Here is a 21,168-nt window from a genome sequence, read left to right as displayed (position 1 = left end):
ATCGAGTCCCCTCGAAGCCTGTGGGAACTATTTTTTCTTCAAAATTCATGATCGCATTCCGAAATGAGTCACTTGTCGCTAAATCATGTATCGTATCCTTATAAATGGACCTAAAACTTTCTTCACCTCCCTCTCATATTAGGGGCTGCAGCTGTGCACTAATTATGAGCCGGGGGGGAGGGGGTAAGAAATTGTTGGCGAGCCGAAAGGGGGGGGGGAGGGCAAGCAATTTTTGGCAAGCCGAGAGGGGGGGAGGGCAAGTGATTTTTGGCACACATTCATGGGGTGCCTTTTAAATAAAACGCTCTAAAAACGCTTAGGAAAACAGTACTAGGTACGGAAACGCTTAAATATGCAAATTTTCCTGTTCGCTGCACTCGCAACATGTATCTAGACCATTTAAGGTTTGTAAATTGGGATCCCAAAAATTTAGAATGCGGCGCAAGGGGGAAATAATTTTTGGTAGGCGGAGAGGGGGGGCAAGCGATATTGTGTCCGTACGGTAGCTGATAAGCTGTGAGTGGTGGCCGATTATATTTTGTGCCAGTTCAGCTTGGACATTGCAAAAAAATTGTGGGGGGGGGGGTATTTGCGAGACGGAAGTGATTTTTCGTACACATTTTGGAGGACATTTTCCATTTGCCATTGTCAACAATAGAATTTCAAATAATAATTTTTAAAAAAATATAAGAGAAACATGATGTTTCAAATATATTAATATCATGTACTTTATTGCAAGTACTTTTTAATGTCAAAGCTTTGTTAAAATTACATCCACCTTATCAGGCAGGTTTGTACTAAATAAATAAATAATTGTTTGATTTAAAGTGCGCTGCAGCTAGGCATGACCTAATATTAGGACATATATCAGAATCATTTCCGCTTCACCAAGTCCGCAACTGCTGCGCAGGTACTCTCAGCGACTTAGATTACCCCCAGCAGCTCCCCATTTTACACCTGGGTGGAGTGAAGCAATTGGGAATTAAGCTATCTTGCTCAAGGACGCAACACACCGGTCGTGGTGGGGCTCGAACCCGCAACCTTTTGATTACGAAGCTACAAGTAACTCCCAATATGTCTATGTCACCATCAAAAGAAATTCAAAATGCCAATTTTAGTTTCAAATTCTTGCATATTTTCTCTTTCTAGCACTTATCTGAGCCTAGATCCAAATTGCTGAGGTCTTTTTTGACAACTGGGCATATCTTTCAAATCATTCAATTATTTGTTGCATGTTCTATAATAACTTGGAAGATCCATCGAGAATTAAGGTTGCATCATTGGCATATTGAGAGAGCTTAAAAGACATTATTATCATTTAATTGACTTGTTAGGTACGCAATGCAGAAGAAAAACATCAAAATTGTCTAATATGAATATAAGCTAATATATAAGATATTGGGTGGTCACTTTCATATTTTGGTCACATTTATGAATGATTTATGTAAATTTGAAGTTTATTTAAAGTTGCAATGTCACACATTGCTTTGTTTTGCAACAGCAATTTAGATTTGTGTCTCAAGTAGTGATAAAACTACTTAGAATGCAAAAACTTGTACAAATCAAGACTGGGTAATTTGAACATTAAAGGCCCACTCAGTGATTTGCTTTATCCAGACAATCGTAAAAATCATCAAAATTCAGATTTTGGTACCTTTCTCACTGTCAGCTATTGTCATAGATGTGCTAACATATATAGCCTGCTAGTGGTTCAGCTGAAAGCTGTGTGTTTAAGACGAAATAATTAGGCATTTACATGAATTTGTAATACTGACAGTACATACAAAAATATCTACATGTATTTGAATGGGCCCAATTTTTGCCAAATTTTTCATTTCAAAAATACAAAATGACAATTTTAATGACTTATCCTTCACTTGAGTAATTAACAAACAATTTGAATTTTTGTACACTTTCGCTGGGATCACTGAATGGGACTTTAATCTTGAAATATTTTGTTAAATATCCAACATATACCAACTTTTCCGGTTCACTGATTTTTAATTTTTAAACCGCTACACTAAAAAGTCTCTTGAGGCTTTTCACTAAAAGTTCCTGAGGTGTGCTTTGTGTTCCATAACGTGTCACCTCTGTGTTTCTATAACATCTAATTTATAAATAGTGATTCGTCCATAGAAATCGGTACTACTAGCAAACGTAAGTCGCATGAATTTTGCAGTGTGTCCACCTGGAATATCGAAACTGTGAAGTCATAAAGTTAAGGATCAAGATATAGTTACAACAAGGAAATTAACTTATATTTCAAAAATAATTATTTCCTTCTTTGTTTTGTACTTCATCTTGCTCATTCTTTTTCTTATGTGCTAGATTTTCCTTTTTTTTTTCAATCTTGTGGCAAAATTAATATATGATTATTATTATGTATGGGGCCATACCTTTTTACATAGTAAAGAATGGGACACTCATTTAGTGGTGTGAACCCTGTACATCACTATAAAACAGGATTTTCAAAAAGGATATTTGTAGTGAGTTGTCATCTTTCGGATGGATGTCACATATTTTATGTAAATCATTAGCATCTGTCGTAGAGCCTTCTATCCAGCATTCCTTGCCTACAAAACCACCTTGAAATTGAATCTGTAATTCTTGTAGCTCCACAGCAGATTGGAATTCTAGTAAAATCCACTGAGGTGACCCCTGAAGTAAATAAGTACATGACAATGTTCAAGAATGATATGATATTTAAAACACATGCATTTTCTATTCACTTTTAGTTTTAATTTGAAATCTCATTTGGTAAATTAAATTTAATAATCAAAAATATTATTCTTGTACTGCTGTTATGATAAAAAAAACTAGAGCGATAACCGCACCATAGCTGAACCATGTGGCTTCGGCAGTATATTGTGGTAGGCCTATACCACTGTCACCCGGACTCTGTAATGGACATAATCTCGAAATGCTACGAAGGTATGACTGGCCGATTCATTGCCGTTTTAATATACCTTGGTCGTGGAAAGCTGGCATTTTGAAAACTTGAATTTTGACATCTGTATGACCCCTTAATGACCTTAAATGAATTTTAAAATATTTAAAACATGTTAAGAATGTCATAAGGATCATTGCATTTAAATTTCAGCTCAATTGAAGCATTTTGAAAACTTGACCTTTGACCCCTTTATTGCCCCTTAATGACCTTAAATGAATTTAAAAATATTTTCAACATGTTTAGAATGTCATAAGGATCATTGCGTTTAAATTTCGCTGAATCGGAGCATTTTGGAAAACTTGACCTTTGACCCCTTAATGACCTTAAAATGTTTTTAAAATGTTTAGAATGTCATAAGGATCATTGCATATAAATTGCAGCTCAATTGGAGCATTTTTAAAAACTTGACCTTTGACCCCTTTATGACCCCTATAGACTTTACGTGCAAAACAGGGGTCACGTTTTAGGCTATAAGTCAAGTTACGTCTTACTTTGAAATATATATTTGATATCATTTTAATCAGAACAAAATTCTGCATAACATATCTGAAAATGACACCATATTTTAGGTCTACTTTTTGAGAAAAATAGCGCTATATAAAAAGACCCGATTTTCCGTCTTTACGTCTGACTGCTAACGCGTTTTGACCTCGTGTGTTCATGCGCTCATCATCGTAAACATCACTCAAATTTTCGCGTTTTCTGTTCAAATTAGTAGAGATCACATTCACAAGTTCTAGCAAAACACGATTTGCAACACTAAAATTGTTAATATTGTACCGATTTTGCACATTTTTTATGCAAAGTTGGGACTATAGTTGTGATAAACTTTTACCGGAAACCGCTTCACACGCGGATTTAGTGGTATGAACCCTTAAATAAATTTGAAAATATTTTTTAAATGTTTAGAATGTCATAAGGATCATTGCATTTAAATTTAAGCTCAATCTGAGCATTTTCGGTTAAAATGACCTTTTTTGACCCCTGTGACCCCTGGATGACCTCTGACGTTTGGAAATATTTTTATTATATTCTTTATGTTTTCCTCTTTCATATGACACCACTCATGGGGTCATACCTTCGTGGCATTTAGAGATATGTCCATTTCAGACCAAAAGGTTGCCGAGTAAGGGAGTAAGGAAGGAAGTAACAAAGACTACTATAGGCTGACCATTTCATGGTTCAGCAAAAATAAAGCCACGTTTAACATTCAAATCTAATACAACTCCAAGGACCTCCCAGAAAACACAAACATGTTTTTAAAACGTTTTAAACAGGTTATAGGCTGGGGATTGGTTTTGGTAAAAAAGTTTTAATAACATTCAATATTGGGTTGTATTAAGGCCATGAAAATGTTTTTAAATGTTTTGTATGAAAAAACACTTCAACATTTTTTTTAATGTGAAAATGTTATTGTAAAATATGTTTGCCAATGATTGTCAAACATTTGGTCAACATTTGAATAAAATTACATTTTTAATACTTTGCAGTATAAAATTTTCATAAAAAATGTGTTTGAATGTTATGAAAACATTTTGTACCCTTTATATAACCCAACATTTAAATGTTTTCTGGCAACCTTTTCTAACCTTTTGCAAAAATGTTTTGTGTTTGCTTGGTTAGCTACTACAAAATATAAACATTCAAGTCATTCAAGCCATTTGTACTCCATAATTTAGGGCTGAAAATTCAGGGTGAATATCATCAAAATATTAAGGGAATCACTTTATTACCCAAAATCTTTGAATCAGTTTTGTTACATGATAACATTTCATTCCAAATTGTAATTTTTAACTTACCTGATCGGAATTCCAACAGGTTTCTTCATTATCATCAAACATGTACTTTTTGCCAAATTGCTTTACATCTCGATTCAATACAGAGCTCACTCTGAGGAAAAATTTTGTTGTCAAAACCACAAAAAAAAAACATTTTGAGTTCAATTACATTTGAGGTCATGCTGTATGATAGCTTGGCAGAAAAAATACTGCCATGAAATATTTTCACAAATCACTTTTATGTCTATCTGGCTTGTGTCAGTGATACTCGATCATTGTGATTGCATGTAAGGCTAACATTATTTTGTATCCCAAACTGTTTCTCCCCTATGCCTCCCAAGTCAAAATAAAAATAAAAACACACACAAAAAAACAAAAACTGCAAAATCAAATTGCAGCAAAAACTACAAATTACAAATCATATAATCCCAAATGGCATGTTTCAGGCTGGTCCCAGATGAAGTCCTACATATATGACAGATTCTAGCTTGGTGCTAAAGCTCCTTCTTGGTCAAACAAGACCATACATACATAACACTAACGTGTAGGAGTTGCAGATTTGTAAAAATGACTACACATCCATAAATCCCTATAGGCCTACCTTAGTATTACAGCTGTGTGGGCTTGTTTAACTAAGAAGGAGCTTTCGCACCAAGCTGGAATCTTTCATAGGACTTCATCTGGACCAATCTAAAACATGAAGTAAAAGTTGGTGCTCAATGGGTGACATTGATTTTCAGGGGGGTCAAGTTATGACTGAAATAATAAATTGTCATTTTTGATCAGCCCCAGAGTAGCTAATTGATCTCAGACAGGTTTACTCAGATATACTAAGTCAGTACGGTACTTAATATTATCTACCAACTCTGAAAAAAAGGACAGCAAAAGTATTTTTAGTTTCCAGGCAGAGGCCCCCAAAGTATGGTTCATATGAAATTTTTCCCATTTTGGGGGCCCTGTAACTTTAGAAGTAAGATATGGGTTTGATTTTATCACATTTGAAATCTACACCCTAAAATAGTAAAAACAACCCTGAGTAGAGAATTTGAATGTTCTAGGGGGTGTAGGTTGCAGGGGATCGAGAAATGCCCCCCTAAATTTAGACTTTTGCACGACGGCGCACTTTTCATACTGGTACAACTCATTGTTGCTAATGTCAAAGTTGTCAAAGTAATTGTGATTGTATCACACAAGTTCATTCATTCATATTTTATTTTCATCAATCATCAACATCAATACATGTACAAGTGATACTAACAGCTCAACAAAGTAATAAAATTAAATGTAAACAAGAGTCATTGGTATAAATAAATATCAATACATTTAGGCAATAACAATTAAATCAATACAATTAAATTAGAATAGCATTATTATGTATGATTGACCAAAATACACTTTAAATGCATTTAAATGATATTACGAGCGTGCTTCTAGCCTTCTAGAAGTTTATCACAGAAATACTACAATGCAATGGCAATTGATTTTGAAGTAAATGAGACACATGGGGTTGTGGACTTAACATGGTTTGGAAATAAGCTCTTCATATGATATTCACTTCAGACCCCCTGTTAAAGCCATATTAATATTATAACATTTCTTTAAAAATAGATTAGTAATACTGTCCATAAAATGTTAGCTTTTACTGTCAGATATGTCCCATTTTAATTTTGAGCCGAACAAGTGAGGTAAAGCAAAGTAAATTGGAATTTACTACGGTACTAGCGCCAATGCATGTTACTCCGGCGGTTGTAATACAGTACGATCCTCTGGCGTGTGTGTGTCCCGCACGCCGTGTACGTAGTACTGTGCCTATGAACAACACATACGCGTTCGACTAATATTTCTATCGTAATAATAAAACGTAGTCCGAATAATCAGACCCAGAACAAAATATTAATTTCTGACATGATCCTGTACTGGGTCTGAACTGTTTCCATATGAAATCTTGATGGCAAATTGGACAATAGAAGCACATGGTTCTACGTGACAGCTTTTTAATCCCTATTCATGTTACGTGAATCACGCTATTGTGGACCATCCTTCTGATACTTGAGTGTTTGGACAAGCGGAACGGTCTTTTGTCTACCTCTCTGTTTGTAAACAAACCAGGAGGTCGAAATCGTCCTCCTCGCCGAATACGAAAGTCAGCGTAATAGTACGGCACTGAATAAAACGATGGTTCCGGCGGTTTATTCAAAATCATGAAATCACGGATTTTGACAAAACTACCGTACTGCACCTAAAGTCTTGATTTTTGCAGAGAATCTTTGTTAACTAAAGTACATTACAATCGTGTAAACACCTGAATTAAAATTTTTTTTGAGGGCGTTCTTCTCAGCAAATGTTATAATATGACTTTAAAGTTTAATTCATGTATTTACAAGACGTGTTTGTGAACGGTCCTTTTTTAACTACAACTGGGGCCTACCAAGTATTCACAATAAACAAGGCACCTAAATATAACTAAGGCAACTGTTACAAGCGCAGTCTGTTGCCTATTTATAGCTATTTATGGTCAAATAAAGTCACTTACCGACACTTAGGTGGTCCATGTTTTGCGATACAGGAGGCCGCCATCTTTGTATTGAAAAATAGTCGCAACAAAAATATGTTCTATAAAAATTCAAATATTGCTATAAAGAAATTTGCTTTATATTAATTGAACACCTGCAAAAGAAAGAATATACATCTTTTTAATGTAATAAGGTTTTAAACAATACTATAATAATATTCATCACAACAAAATGTTCCTTTTCATTTCATGTTGTTGAAAAGTCAAAACGTCAAAAAATACTGACGTACAGAGAGCCTGTCGCCCATTAGGAAAATTGAAGTGAAAATGTAAACATAAAACATCATGTTTAACATGTCCAGTGAAATTGCCAGAAGATCAGGGAAATTGAGCTCAGATGAATTCTTTTCTCCGTAGAACCCAAATTTTCCTCTCAGGTGGACCCAGGACGATATCGAAAATGCCAAAGGCGACTAAAAAGGGGAAAGGAGCACCAGCAAAGGCAAAGCCAAAGGTGAGGAAAATCTCAACATGATGTCATTTTCACACCCGGGATTTTCACTCATCATATTATAACGTAGTTCCAGTAACTGTAACTCGTCGTACCGTATAAAATTATGTCATTATGTTTATAATAAAGACTGAAGTCTTGCTGGCAGGACTAATTATAACGATAATAGAATAATATAAATAATCAAAATACAATATGTGAGAGTGAAATAATCACAGGAAAGGTCAAAAGAGACCTGAGGGGCCTATGTCCTATGACTGTGATTTTTCATAGAAAGCTCTGTTTCTAAAAAGTACTTTGTTTCTAAAGTAAAATTGTTGTGATGAAAAGTTCTTGGTTATCATTTATTAACACATTGCAAGCACTTTCTTCAAGCTAGGGGTAGGGCTTTGGGGAAATAACAAAAATGTTATGGGGCCTCCCCGATTTTTTGATGTGTTGACATGACAAACACTTTGCAATTGTAAATTTACACAGAAATGAATGGTAAGAAAATAACATAATAACAAATAATAAGGACAACCCTACACCCATCGAATGTGTGTCATCAGCCCTCAGATCGGCCCTCAGACACACACACACAGGCATATTAGAGTTCTGCAGTAGCATGTTTTGTTGACATTTTGTGTAATGTTTTAATACATCCATGACAGTTCCAATACCATCAACAGACAACTCAAATCATGGAAATAGTACAAAGGATGTCAGTTGGCAATCTTAATGTTATGCAATCAAGTTTACAACACTATCACTCTTACAAGTTACAATGAGCAGAAAGTCACTGAGTCATGCAATTCAAGTACCAATATTGATTACCTGAAGTGGCCTATTGCAAATGACCAGATATAACCTTTCTGATTTTCTTGTTATTTTGCAATAACAAAACCATGTTTTCCTTGATTTTGGTATGAAATTGAGCAAATAGAATTAATTGTCATGTCAATTTGGAGTTATTAGGGGCAACTAAAACTGATATGAGGTAAGTTTTATATGTTTGGAATCTGTATTGCCTATTCTGAAGGAATGATTGCCATGTAAACAAACCATCCCTTGGCCCATATGGATATGCTGTACTACTTTTCAGTACCCTGTTTTCTATGGGTGACTGTAGGAACCCATGGATTCGATCCATGTAGGACAACCCTCACCAATTTTGGAAAAAGTCCAGACAATATACATGTTATTTGTTTTTATTTGGCCTAAGCCTTTTAAAATCTTAAACAGTAAACTAAGAATTATAATTGTGAAGGGCCTTATTTGCAAACGAAAAGTACATTGACATGCGTTCATGACGTTCTAGTTCTAGTTCTAGCATATTATATATACCTCATTTGAGCGAAGAGTCAAGTCTCTCCTCAATCCAGGCCACTATCGTAACCACTCGGGTATAAGCCCACCCCCCTAGATGGCAGATTTCACTTCAAAAATGGGGGGGGGGGGGGGGCTTATAACCGAGAAAGGGCTACTGCTTGAATTTAAAAATAAGAACAATCACCCCCATTTGTATAAATATGCAAAATGTACCAGTATTAATTTTAAATCTTCTATGTCAATTTCTTAAAATTGTAAGTGTGGAATGTTAATTATCAATTATGATATTTTTTTATATTTGTTCTTAAATATGAGAGCAAATTGATTTGATTTAAGAACTTGGCCAAAATTTAGTACTGGGCTTATACCTGAGTGCACCCTTGTTCCCAGAATGTTTTGAAAAATAGAGGGTGGGCTTATATTAGCCGAAGGTGGGCTTATACCTGGGTGGTTACGGTATCATTACTTATTTGTATGTGTCATTACTGTTATGCATTGGAAGGCTAAAAACAAAATGTAATACGGTATTTAATTTAAATACACTGCTATTTTGATTCAGGAAACTGCAGCACCAGATATTCCTGCTGGACCTGTCACAAAGAAAAAAGATGGAAGTTTAGCCATCACCATCCAAGCTAAACCAGGGGCAAAACAGAATTGTATCACAGGTAGGTTTCTACTTTGTAGCATAGTTAGCATTCAAGATTGTTAAATGTGACATGCCTTGTTTTGTCTATGCAGTCACAATTTCTGCCTGTATGCAGTGTCTTAGCTAGCCATCTGTCTGCCCGGCAATGTAGATGGGGAGTTTGCTCCTGGCAGACAAAATGAATGCCTCTGACAGATGCTACATATAAATGTAGGTGTTGAGAAAGTCTATTGATTTGCAAAACAAGGCCATAGCAGCATATGTATGTATGGTGTATAGGTGTGTATGTGGTTTAAGTTTCATATACTGGTAATAGATGCTATTCAAACGTATCACTGCTACTGAACTCAAACTTGGTGGCAATGATCATTGGGCAGGGGACTTACAGTGACCAAAGGGTGTTGAGGTCAAGGGTCATCTTAGGGTTAAATGAGTTCAATTTACACAAATATTCAAAATTGATTTTTTTCCCCAGGAAGTATAGATCATTTTGTTAGTGAAATTGCAGGAAGTGGCTATGATTATACACATACTTGCTGGAAATCAATTTAAAGGTGTGTGAGATATGATAAAACAACTCGGTTATAAATCCAAGATCAAAGGTCATGTAGAGGGCAAATTGTAAATTGTTTCAAAACTTTTTTCCTGGACCTTTTTCTTCCCTTTCTTTGATACTGGTATGTAATTCTTTATTTCCTTGCGTAACAGAGGCATGTGACATACATGTAATGGTTTGCAGTCACCTGCAAATAATGCATTTTTGTGAATGCTGAATCAGGCAAGGCCAATGCACCATTGGTGCTCTTGTTGAATATTTCCTAAATGTAAAAATGACTTTGGTCAAATTGGAAATAATTTGCTAAAAAGTTTTTTTCCACCAACATATTTTGTTAAGGACTTAATGATGATATTAATTATCCATTTGATACTTCATACTTCATCCATGTTGCACAAATTGATTGTGTACTCATCAGATCTAATTTAGAAAAACACTGTTGGATCGAACATGGGTAAACCAAGTACACCCCTGGGTTTTTAATATAAAGACAGTTTTAGAAATGGCAGCCAGGTATACCAAACATGTGTATATTACATGTGCTTGAAATACTATAAGCTTTATTGAACCTCAACCTCAAAATCTTGATGTGGACTCCATGCTATTGACATACACTGGTCATTGTAAATAAAACATAAGATTTTCTTGTTTCTTTTATTATCATGATCTTTTTGACCAATGTTTGATTTCAGATGTTTCAAGTGATGCAGTGGGTGTCCAGATTGCAGCACCTCCTAAAGAAGGAGAAGCTAATACGGAGCTTGTCAAATACTTGGCTTCAGTGCTCAACCTCAGGAAAAGTGATGTTACTTTAGATAAGGTAAAGGAAAACTGATATGGGTACATACTACAACATTCTATGCATGACAATGGGTGGTGTTTTATTTGGATTTCTGAAATAAAAGAAATGAAATGTGGTGAAATTGCAAAATATGGTAAACAAGTTTCATTTAGTTTGATTGTTGTTCAACTATACTTTGATAAGCTCAGTAATCAGCCTGTACTGAATACATGTACTGGTATTCAAGATTATTACAAAACCAATAGAATAGTGGTGAAGTGATGGTAAAACTCACCAACTGATGTTTCATTCGTCTTGCTAGTCAGATTTATTCAGTGTTGTAGCTTCACAACTCAGAAATCTCACTGGTCTAGTTGGTGTGTTTCAAAATCATTTTACCACAATTCTATTGGTTTTGTAATCTTTAAAAAAGTTGTTTCCTTCTGTATTTCACTAATAGTGGCATAGGATCTTGTATTTAAAGAGCAAATTGTAGTAGTAAGATTTTAAAGAAATTTAAAGGGGGAATAATGGGAGAGAATTGAACTTATTATTTTACTTTTCTCTTCATTTCACAGGGATCCAAATCTCGTCTAAAGACAATTTGTATTTCATCAGATCAAAACATGACAGTGGAAGATTTACTGAGTAAACTGAGAGTAGAAATGGATCAAACTTGATGCGAGTTTCTTCTAAAATATGTGGCATTGGGACATTTATCAGTTCCAGAGAGCAGGTGACAGAAACCTGTATAATATGGTCATGTCTTGGCCAGGAGAGCTGTGTGTTACAAGCAAATTATTTTCAACACTATTTGAATATATAGGGTTGTACAGAAAATTGTGTTGAATCATAATTGGTGACAGAAACCTATATGCTATGGTCATGTCTTGGCCAGGAGAGCTGTACGTGAGACACAGGCAAATTATTTGCAACACTATTCGATTTTATATGGTTGTACGGAAGATTGTGTTGAATCATCAGTGATTAAATATTCTACACATGCAGAAACTTGGCAGTGTAGATTAGCTTGGTCAATGGCACATCTCCAAAATCACAGTATATTTGCTCTTGACATTTTGGCGATACCAAGCTCTGCCACTGCATTGTGTGAAGTTGCATCATGTGGCACAATAAAGTAACAGACATGCCTTATTAACGATATAGTTTGTGGTGGGGAAATTCACCAGTGGCTTTTGTGGACAAGTAGAAATTAAAGGGCATTAACAGCATTTTATGATTCTAACATCACCTTTAAAACTTAATTCCCAAATGTCAGTTGAATCGGTCATTGAATTTACAAGTTTGTGTATTACAGTGCCCTAACTTGCCCATTAGCTACTGGGTAATTTCTGTATGTTGACAAACAGAAAATACAAATTGGATGATGTATTAGTCAAGCAAACGCATCTGTAACAAAGCAATATGCACACAAACATTATGTCATCCTAGGTTATGATATATGCCAGTTCAACAACAACATTTAGTTTTCCCTCACGAAACATTAACCCCATGAGCACTACCTGCTGATCTAACATTGCCTCTGATTGATCAATAACATGATATTTTCACTTTAATCACCAATCAGAATGGAGCTTTGCAAATAATTCACCCCAATTTGTTTGCATGGTGAAATTATTCTAACAATGTTGCTGATTGGGCTAATTGATAATGAAAACTTCTTTTTAGACAATCGGCAGGTAGTTCTTATGGGGTTAAAAAGTACAAGTGATGTAATATGTTTTTCCTTTTATAAAATGACTGTAAAATATCATGCGCAATATGTTACAATTAGTAAGTTTTTAGCAGGTTTGCTGTCGAACAAGTTTAGAATTGTCAAGCTTTCGTCAGGAGCAGCTCTGACTTCTTCAGGACAAAGTATCAAATAATGAGACATGTAGGTTGCCCTTTCCAGCTGATGGCTCTGAAAAGAGCCATTCATGAAGACTGTCCCTTGCCAACAGAGAACATGCAGACCTTGCCTCTCTGCTAATGTAAATGGTTTGGTGGCTCTGAAAAGAGCTGTTCACTGAAGACTTGTCAACAGAAAACAGCTATCTGCTGATACAATGCCATCTGCAGATAGAGTTTGCAACCTACTTTGTTTTACAATTTCATTTTTCTGTTGCATAATGAAGCAATTCAAGCATTCCATACTATATTTCAACATAAATTATACCTTGACCACTATTTTAATATAAATACTGAGTATTACAACACACAGCTGCAAATCATAATTGGATGGTTATACAAATCTATAAGCTCATTTTGCAAGAATAGAATCTGCTTCCAGATTATATTTTAAAAGAGTTTTGGTAGTCAATGTCAATAGGAATTATAAGTTCATGAGTTGGTCTATGTGGAATGTCACATTTTATATGTTTATATTTCAAATTCTGGTGGCATGCCATACTTGCAGAATTTGATGCCGCATGCCGGAGACTTATAACTTGTGATAATATAGTTAAAGGTGGGTAACCTGATTGACAGCCTCATCCCCCATGTAGATTTTGGTATCAGGTGAAAGCTCTTGTTTTTTCATTAACATTGAAATAGGTGTTCCGAACCGGTATATTTCCGAAGAAAACATCAAAAAACTGTTGAATTAGTCTTAACTGTGGTATACCACGTTTGACACCAATTCAACAATTTTTTGATGATATCTTTTGAAATACACCAATTTGGAACTCCTAATTTCAGTATGTTAATGAGAAAAATTTGATCTCTCATTTGATATGAATTAGTCCCATAACAAGAAACATTTATGTGTTCTTTTCACATGAATGCTTGAAAGGGACAGCAGTTTATGTTATTCGTCAATTTTAAAGAATTCTATTTTCCAAATATTATATCAGGTCACTTCATTAAATCTCTTATTAAATGAACTACACATAATAATTATTGTAGGATTGCAGAGACATGTTAGTTACTATCATAGTTTTATTATTTGAATATTATTATGCAATAAAATGTATATACATTTTGAATCTGGTATTTGCTGGTATTTGTTGGTATTGCTTATGAGACAAATAATATGGTAGTTATTTATACACCTTAAATACTTACATATTTTGCTTCTACATTAAATTGTACTTGTTAGAATTATTATTTTAATATGTTTGTGTCAGACACATTAATGCGTATAATGAATATTGCATCATCCAGATCTTGTATGTTTTTTAAAATGTAAATTTACTTACGCAAATAAAGATGACTACTATTAGTCACAATTATTAAGATTGGTTTCACATGATCTAATTCTTCCACTATTATTAATTCAGATGGTGTTGTGGACTTTTTAATTCACTGTCTTCTGTTTTTAATAAAAACCGTGTTCAGATCATAGTTTAAAATATTGCGCTATACGACATATACTGACACTTTCGAAGTAATACATTAAGTTGGGTGACATTGTTTAATGATAATTATTAATTTGATTTAATAAATAATGTAATTTCCTTCCACAAACAGTTTACTTAAACAGTCTCTCTTGCAACCCATTAGATGGGATCTTCTCCTTGTCTCTCCCTGATAACTCGCATCCTTGAAGTTGCCTGGTCCCAGTCGATGTATCCCAATGCCATGTGTCTACTTTTGCCAACTTCCGACATCTTGTAAGCCGTGCGTCCATGGACAAGACGTTGGTTGTCGATACAGGCAATCTCACCTGCGATCAAATACAAATAATGACTCAAGTTAATAAAAGCAATCATATCAATAAATTTAACTCCTGCAATATATATTATATATATAGCCTATAATATATGCAATTGCAATTTTGATATCACACAGTTGCATGCTGTTGATAGCAAGTATGATCCTAAAAAATGCAGGATCAGACTAAGTTATTGTCATTTTTCAAAAGCAAATTCATAACCTCTGCGTATCTGCCCTTTTCTGAAACCTCCCTATGTCTTAGTCTAATAAAGTTAACAGGGGGAAAATATGTTCATTTTGGCCATTTATTCAGATATTAGGTAAAATGTTTGCTATTCTTGAAAAAAATGTAATTTTCTTCCACAGATATTTATGTTGTTAATGTTTCTTTTGTGTGTGTGTTGTGGTATTTTGTTGAACCAAAGGTGTGTGTAAGAACAAAGCGTATGTGCCATCAAGAACAAAAAAGTCTTGTTATTCTCCTGTTGTAACAAGTTGATTCCATAGTTTACGAAAAAAATGTTATGAAGAGTTATGGAAAGAAGCCAAATCATTTGCACCATGATAGCATCAAACCTTACTCCCATATCATTCCCTATAATACTGTAATTATGTGCAGGATAGCTGGGAAGGGTTTTTGGTATTATAGATGCAAATAATGTGACTTCTTTTCATACCATACCGTACACTTATGTTTGAACTTTAATTTTTCTGTACGTTGCGTGGAAAACTGTTGTTTGTTATCTGAAGTTAGAAAATGGATCCTGCATGCATGGTCACTCGGGCTGATGATTTTGATCTTCAGTAAGGAAAAGAACTAAGCCTCTGGTGAGATTGTTCGCATCTGAGTGTTCTTTGTTTCATAGCGAGGAAAAATATCCTCTTATCTGGTGGTGTTGCTTGCCTGTTGGATTTTGATCCGTAACAAAGAAACCACTGAACCTCTGGTGGGATAGTGTCTCCACATGCACAATGTAGCACGATAAACAGTGAAGCCTTTGAGCAGGTTCAAGTAGTGTGTGTAAACTCACCTTTTTTTATCGCTTGTGAAAATTGAATTCATTGGGACCATTTTCCCCGGGGGGGGGGGTGGCACTTCCATAGTGGATACGCATCATGTGCCTCGGGAATGCCCCCCTTTTTCAAACCGGCTTGTACCCAATGACCCCCTTTTGTGTTATGGTCCTACCTATTACCCAATGACCCCCTTTAAAAAAATCCATGTACTCAATGACCCCCTTTTTCTATTTCCTACTATACCCAATGAGCCCCCTTTTAATTCCCAAATTTAGGTGGTATTTGTGTTCTCCTCCAGAAATAATGAGATTTTTCACATTTCCAAGGTGGCCAAGTTGTTTTTACGCAGTTTGGCACTGATTTATGTGTACTTAATGATACTCTTTTGGCAATCCTGTACTCAATGACTCCCATTTTACTTTTTGTTACCCCAATGACCATCCTTTTTCAAAGTTTCATACCGAATGACCCCATTTTTATTCAGGTTGTGTACTGAATGACCCCATATTTTTGTAATTGTACATTTGACCTGAATGCCCCCTACTTTTAACATGGCCGAGGCACATCCCTGCCATTTCAGATAGGGAGTGCCCCCCCGGGCATTTTCCCCACTTACCAGAATTCAGCTTCACATTTATCATGTTTTCTGGGCTGTACATAAGAGCATTCAATGCTGTATAAGCCTTGTACCATCCATGAACTTCATCTACTGGAATTCTGAAGTAAGGAGCTCTTAATGCATCACTGTAGTTAATATTCTTCAACTGCTTGCCGTCTCGCGTCAATCTGGAAAGGATCGAAAGCAGATCGACATCATGCTTAATAATATTACACGGCAAACCAGAAATTGCAGAAATGTTGTTTGCAGAGCTTCAGAATTCTTTTAGACATGTTAGAATCACAAAGTTTCTACAAATAATGTCTACTTTATCCCAATCTTCTCTCTCTGAATGCCACTATCAAAAGACAAGAGTCATTATCATGATTATGCATAAGAGCGGCTTTGTTTCTGACCCCTCTTGAATGGTTTCATTTGGAAGGTGAAATCCAGAGCCCTGCAAATCCATGTTGCGGGTTTTCATGTGGGAGACAATATTTATGAGCAAGGTAACAAACCAGACACTCTGAAGGGGAGCAACAATTCGCATGAGCGGTATATTATTTGTTTATAAGTGCAGTGGCGTTGTGGCACGTGGCCCCATCGATTTGAAAATTTTAGAAAATCCCATAGGAAAATTGCCGAACCCCCGCCATCACGATCGGTGCCAAATAGGATGACTCGCACTACGCCACTGCATAAGTGCTTGGTGATTTAGTTTCCTAGTTTTACTTACTCAAGAATAGGTTTTCTGTATTTGAGGTGATGGTCATCATAGTTGTGGGTTACTTTTTCTTTCGGCACACCCCAGTCCCTGAAATCAACCAATGTTGTCGTCAGGATTTTGTAGTATTCTGGGTGGCTTTGTTGCAGTTTTTCAGCGCAGTTGAAGACATCTGTGTATTGGTTGTCACCACCCACTTCACTCTGCTGGACGCAGTGAAGAATTTCAATCTGTATATTGACCAAGTTTCAAATTGCGTTAGAGTCTGGTGCATATAAAAAGTATATCTTACGCATAATGTCGTGTAATTTTTCATACTGCCGAATAACGGAAATTATAAACCGTTCCTATCTAACACTTGAACTCAGTGCTTTACGCGAGTAGCGACCAAGGCAAAAACGACTCAATATAATATAAAAACTGAAAAGTAGATAAAGTCGCTCTCTGTAGACAAGGTTTTGACAGAATAATACAATACGGACAGTTTCTAATTGGGTGCTAGTATAGGCAATGTGCGGCAATCAGAACGAATTATTAACTTAGAAAATCACTTTATGTTTTTACTATTATTCATTATTCTACATTTCGAATAGCAACCCTTTACGTTTATATTCTTGAATAGATCGGTTAATACTTAGGATAACTCGAACCTACTCCTGGTGAATGTTCCAGATACGGTAGATCCACGTGGAGAGCAAGATCTCGTGTTGTGAATCCAAGATTGGTATTGTCAGCCAGGCAGACCAGCTGAGATACCTTGCTGAAAGTAACAAAAACAAAGCAAATATGGTATAATACATACTATTAATCAAACACTAACTTGACCATTTACTCGAGGAAATGATAACTCGCACGATTATTTTTGAACAAGTTAGGAGTGTTCATCAAATGAAAAAATGCCCGGAAAATATGATAAATACTTTGGCATGTTTGGTGGGGAGCCGGGTTGGGAAAGTTAAAAGCTTTCGACGTTTTGACCCTTCCACCTTTCTTAATTATTTGCCCCCCCCCCCCCCACCCTCCCCATTTTAGGTCGTCCGAAGGAAGAGACCTTATGACATCACGTGTATTTCATAATTGAAGGAGTGGGAGGTAGGCTCTAGTGCAATATGCAGCTTCCTTTGGCCCGATTTTAGGAGCTTTTAGGACACATTGTAATTGTCCTCAATTTGGATTGTCCTAAATTTGATTGAAATTGCCAATTGTTTGCGTTTTAGCAGCAAATCAGTGGGACCAAATTTTGCCCCCCCCCCCCCTCGACTACCTACAGAATATGGGAGTAGAGCCAAAATGGCCTGCAATCAGCAGGCAGACCCGGGGGCCAGACCTCAACCCGATTAAATAATTGTGGGACTAGCTTGATCCAGTAGTTGATCGTGCTGTACGTGCCAGAGAAGCCCATTTGCAACCACATTGAATGACCTGCGACGAATCCTTGTTGAAGAATGGAATGCCATGCCACAGTAACGTGTAACCAGGTCGGTGAGCAGCATGAGGGAAGGTGCCTGACTATTGTGGCTGCCTCCTGGGGGCTGCCTGTGGTTTTCCACCAGTTATTGAGGTTAGTGGCTAGCGTTGTTTGAATTTGGTAAATTCTGTTTGAGACCCCGCTACATTCACAAGGCGTGTACTCAGCCGTGAAAAATGTTATTGTTTCAAATGGGGTGTCATTGCAAAGGGGACACAAATAATTTGAGATACAGGTGCTTGAAAAATCTTTCCAAACTTTTGTTGAGGAGTTTATTTGCTCTCATTTGTAGGTGAGATTACAATGTGTAATCGTGGTGAGTTTGAAGAAGCTACCATTTACAGAACTAAAGTTAGAGGAGGTAGAACTTATTGAATGACCGCGTATGACAATAACAAAGGTATACCAAAATCTGAATTTTGATGATTTTTACGATCATCCGGATGAGCAAATCACTGAATGGGCCTTTAAATATTTACATTTCATAAATAAAGAAATTGAAAAAGAAGCTAAGTTTTAAATGAAAACTAATATACAATAAATCAGAGCAAAACCTTCAACTTATTTGTGAAAATATTTAAATTGGGAGAATTTCTGACATTGTTATCAAGGTTATTCCAAAAGATTGCACCTCTGTATGATAAGCTTATTTTTTGTACGAGGTTGTGTGAATAATGATGTTATTTCCACTTGGCCGAAAATTGTATTTTTTATTTGAAAAAGTTGATACAGTAAGGTAAGGAGGTGCAAAGTGGTTTAAAATTTTGAAAATCCAAATTGAGATGTTATATTGATGCCTATACGAAAGTGGCTTCCAATTAACCTGATCAAGATCAATTGCACTGGAGGTATCCCAGGGGCTCCACACGGGCCCCGGAACAGGGACAAGTTAACTATGTTGTTGTTGTTGCTGTTGTTGTTGCTGTTGTTGTTGTTGTTGTTGTTGTTGTCATCATATTTTGCTAAATTAAATAATGCCATGGCACATTTTAGACCCGGGATTTTAGATTAAGCTAATGATCATGAAGATGATCAAGTACTCAGGTTACCTACCCATAATGTGTTTGTTTGAGGAAGAACACCCTATTGCCCAGCTTGTCGATGGTATTGCATTCAGTAGGTGCTTTCTTGATGACTGACAACCCGTAAGTTACCACTGCTTGCAACCAATCATACAAGGTCTGGTCAGAATTCATAATATCATCATATTGGAAGGTTGGAATCTTATCTTTCATCTCGGCTCCCCATAGATGTTTAGGGTATCTATACGGGTCAATCCACTCTGGAGCGCTTTCGGAGAACCTCATCTGCACCAACCAAGACACTGGATAACAACTAGTATGCAGTCCAGGCCATTTTATTTGCAGCGTTTTCCCGTCATTGGCGATCTCCTCCGATACTGGTACAATGTCAGCATCGAGTTTAATCACACGGCAGGTCCTGTATCTAGAACTCAGATCGAAGCAATCAGCGCACCGACAATTATCTCGAAGCCATACGTATGGAAATCTAAGCACAGATTTGTCACTTAGCTCAATATGGTACATACGGTTGGCTTCATTGCGGGCGATGGAAGCAAGTACTGCGGCCATTTTTTGTTCCTCTCCAGATAAAGACAAAACTCGAAAGAGCTAGATCATGGCCCGGGGATCATGAATGATATTCTGTATTTCAAGCTTAAGTGTGCACTTTGAACTATTAGGGACACACTGTTAAATCTAGATATCAAGGGGGGGGGGGTGAGTAGTTTTTTCAGGTTAATTGTGAGCGAAAACTAGCTTAATTCACTCTACTACTCACTCTAGATTTTCATCAACCCCGGCAATGTCAAAAAGAAATCTAGAAAAGAAGATGGTGCATGGTGTAAGTGAGACACTTAATGATATTATTGGATATAAAACTCATGTAAGTGAATAAAGATTTGACTTACGTTTTATAATTCAAGTATAATCCCAGGACAATGTCTTGTATTTGTTTTGGGGCGGTACTCCAATTGAGTACAGAAGGGCGGGGCCAATAACGACTCAACTGTCCCACTTAACGGCGAACCCGCTAAAAACCTACTAATTGTTATGAATTCCCGTCGTAAAAGCCTATCCCACAATTGTCCCACTTACCCCCAACACTTTGGAGTAAGTGGGACACATTCTGGGGTAGGGGTAAATTTGACACACATATTTATGATATTATTACTTTAAAAGAACATATTTTACAGCAATGCATATTTATATTGGAGCAGTTGGGCAAATAATCCCAATGTATTAAGCAAAATTTGTTTAACAAAATCCAAAAACAAATTGTTGAAAATAAAAAACCTTCGGATTAAAAAAAATGTCTCACTGATGAGTAAAAAAAAAAGGATCTGCTTCACCAAGGTCTGAAGGTGTTAAAATTAAATTGCTTCACGACCCCAAGTACCCAGCCCCTTGATATCTAATGGTGCGTCCCTTATGTCTATGAATTTGGCACTGAATCAAAAGGTGTTATCATACCTTCCATGGTCATGCATACACACCGAGATGCAGCAAGGCATTTTGAGATAAAGGTTGTGTCAATTCCTGAAATGTTTGGTAAATTTGGTATGGATATAAAGCTGAAATCGTGCAGATTTCAAAAAAAAAATACGAATAATTTATTATCTCTAGTGTTTGAGTAA

General features: G+C 36.1%; 3 protein-coding genes across 3 annotated transcripts; 1 reads left to right on the top strand and 2 right to left on the bottom strand.

Moving 5' to 3' along the window:
* Positions 1 to 339: 339 nt before the first annotated feature.
* Positions 340 to 7,328, bottom strand: LOC140158714 (nuclear receptor 2C2-associated protein-like). The gene is made up of 4 exons (XM_072181904.1): positions 7,262 to 7,328; positions 4,750 to 4,840; positions 2,482 to 2,658; positions 340 to 2,204 (listed from the first exon to the last, which is right to left on the bottom strand). The coding sequence occupies exons 1-4, from the start codon at positions 7,303 to 7,305 to the stop codon at positions 2,085 to 2,087; spliced, it is 432 nt and encodes a 143-aa protein (XP_072038005.1). The 5' UTR covers positions 7,306 to 7,328; the 3' UTR covers positions 340 to 2,084.
* A 186-nt stretch (positions 7,329 to 7,514) lies between these two features.
* Positions 7,515 to 13,553, top strand: LOC140158713 (UPF0235 protein C15orf40 homolog). The gene is made up of 4 exons (XM_072181903.1): positions 7,515 to 7,754; positions 9,622 to 9,730; positions 10,960 to 11,087; positions 11,627 to 13,553. The coding sequence occupies exons 1-4, from the start codon at positions 7,638 to 7,640 to the stop codon at positions 11,726 to 11,728; spliced, it is 456 nt and encodes a 151-aa protein (XP_072038004.1). The 5' UTR covers positions 7,515 to 7,637; the 3' UTR covers positions 11,729 to 13,553.
* On the bottom strand, positions 13,553 to 20,104 carry LOC140159441 (gamma-butyrobetaine dioxygenase-like). Its single transcript, XM_072182918.1, has 5 exons — positions 19,566 to 20,104; positions 17,699 to 17,804; positions 17,057 to 17,274; positions 16,339 to 16,508; positions 13,553 to 14,715 (listed from the first exon to the last, which is right to left on the bottom strand). The coding sequence occupies exons 1-5, from the start codon at positions 20,102 to 20,104 to the stop codon at positions 14,549 to 14,551; spliced, it is 1,200 nt and encodes a 399-aa protein (XP_072039019.1). The 3' UTR covers positions 13,553 to 14,548.
* Between the last annotated feature and the right edge of the window lie 1,064 nt (positions 20,105 to 21,168).

Source organism: Amphiura filiformis, chromosome 8 (assembly GCF_039555335.1).
Source record: "Amphiura filiformis chromosome 8, Afil_fr2py, whole genome shotgun sequence".
Taxonomy (NCBI): Eukaryota; Metazoa; Echinodermata; class Ophiuroidea; order Amphilepidida; family Amphiuridae; genus Amphiura; species Amphiura filiformis.
Note: the sequence above shows the minus strand (reverse complement) of the source record. Positions and strands in the feature narration are given on the sequence as shown.

What these genes read in the sequence shown, in the direction of transcription:
- LOC140158714 (XM_072181904.1), bottom strand. Translation starts at nt 7,305, where the DNA reads ATGGCGGCCTCCTGTATCGCAAAACATGGACCACCTAAGTGTCG. An exon ending in CATGGACCACCTAAGTGTCG is followed by an intron (nt 4,841 to 7,261) that starts GTAAGTGACTTT and finishes ATTTTTCCTCAG; the next exon opens with AGTGAGCTCTGTATTGAATC. An exon ending in CCTGTTGGAATTCCGATCAG is followed by an intron (nt 2,659 to 4,749) that starts GTAAGTTAAAAA and finishes TATTTACTTCAG; the next exon opens with GGGTCACCTCAGTGGATTTT.
- LOC140158713 (XM_072181903.1), top strand. Translation starts at nt 7,638, where the DNA reads ATGAATTCTTTTCTCCGTAGAACCCAAATTTTCCTCTCAGGTGGACCC. An exon ending in CAGCAAAGGCAAAGCCAAAG is followed by an intron (nt 7,755 to 9,621) that starts GTGAGGAAAATC and finishes ATTTTGATTCAG; the next exon opens with GAAACTGCAGCACCAGATAT. An exon ending in GTGATGTTACTTTAGATAAG is followed by an intron (nt 11,088 to 11,626) that starts GTAAAGGAAAAC and finishes TTCATTTCACAG; the next exon opens with GGATCCAAATCTCGTCTAAA.
- LOC140159441 (XM_072182918.1), bottom strand. Translation starts at nt 20,104, where the DNA reads ATGGCCGCAGTACTTGCTTCCATCGCCCGCAATGAAGCCAACCGTATG. An exon ending in CTCAAACAAACACATTATGG is followed by an intron (nt 17,805 to 19,565) that starts GTAGGTAACCTG and finishes TGTTACTTTCAG; the next exon opens with CAAGGTATCTCAGCTGGTCT. An exon ending in AAATGTGAAGCTGAATTCTG is followed by an intron (nt 14,716 to 16,338) that starts GTAAGTGGGGAA and finishes ATTTGATCGCAG; the next exon opens with GTGAGATTGCCTGTATCGAC.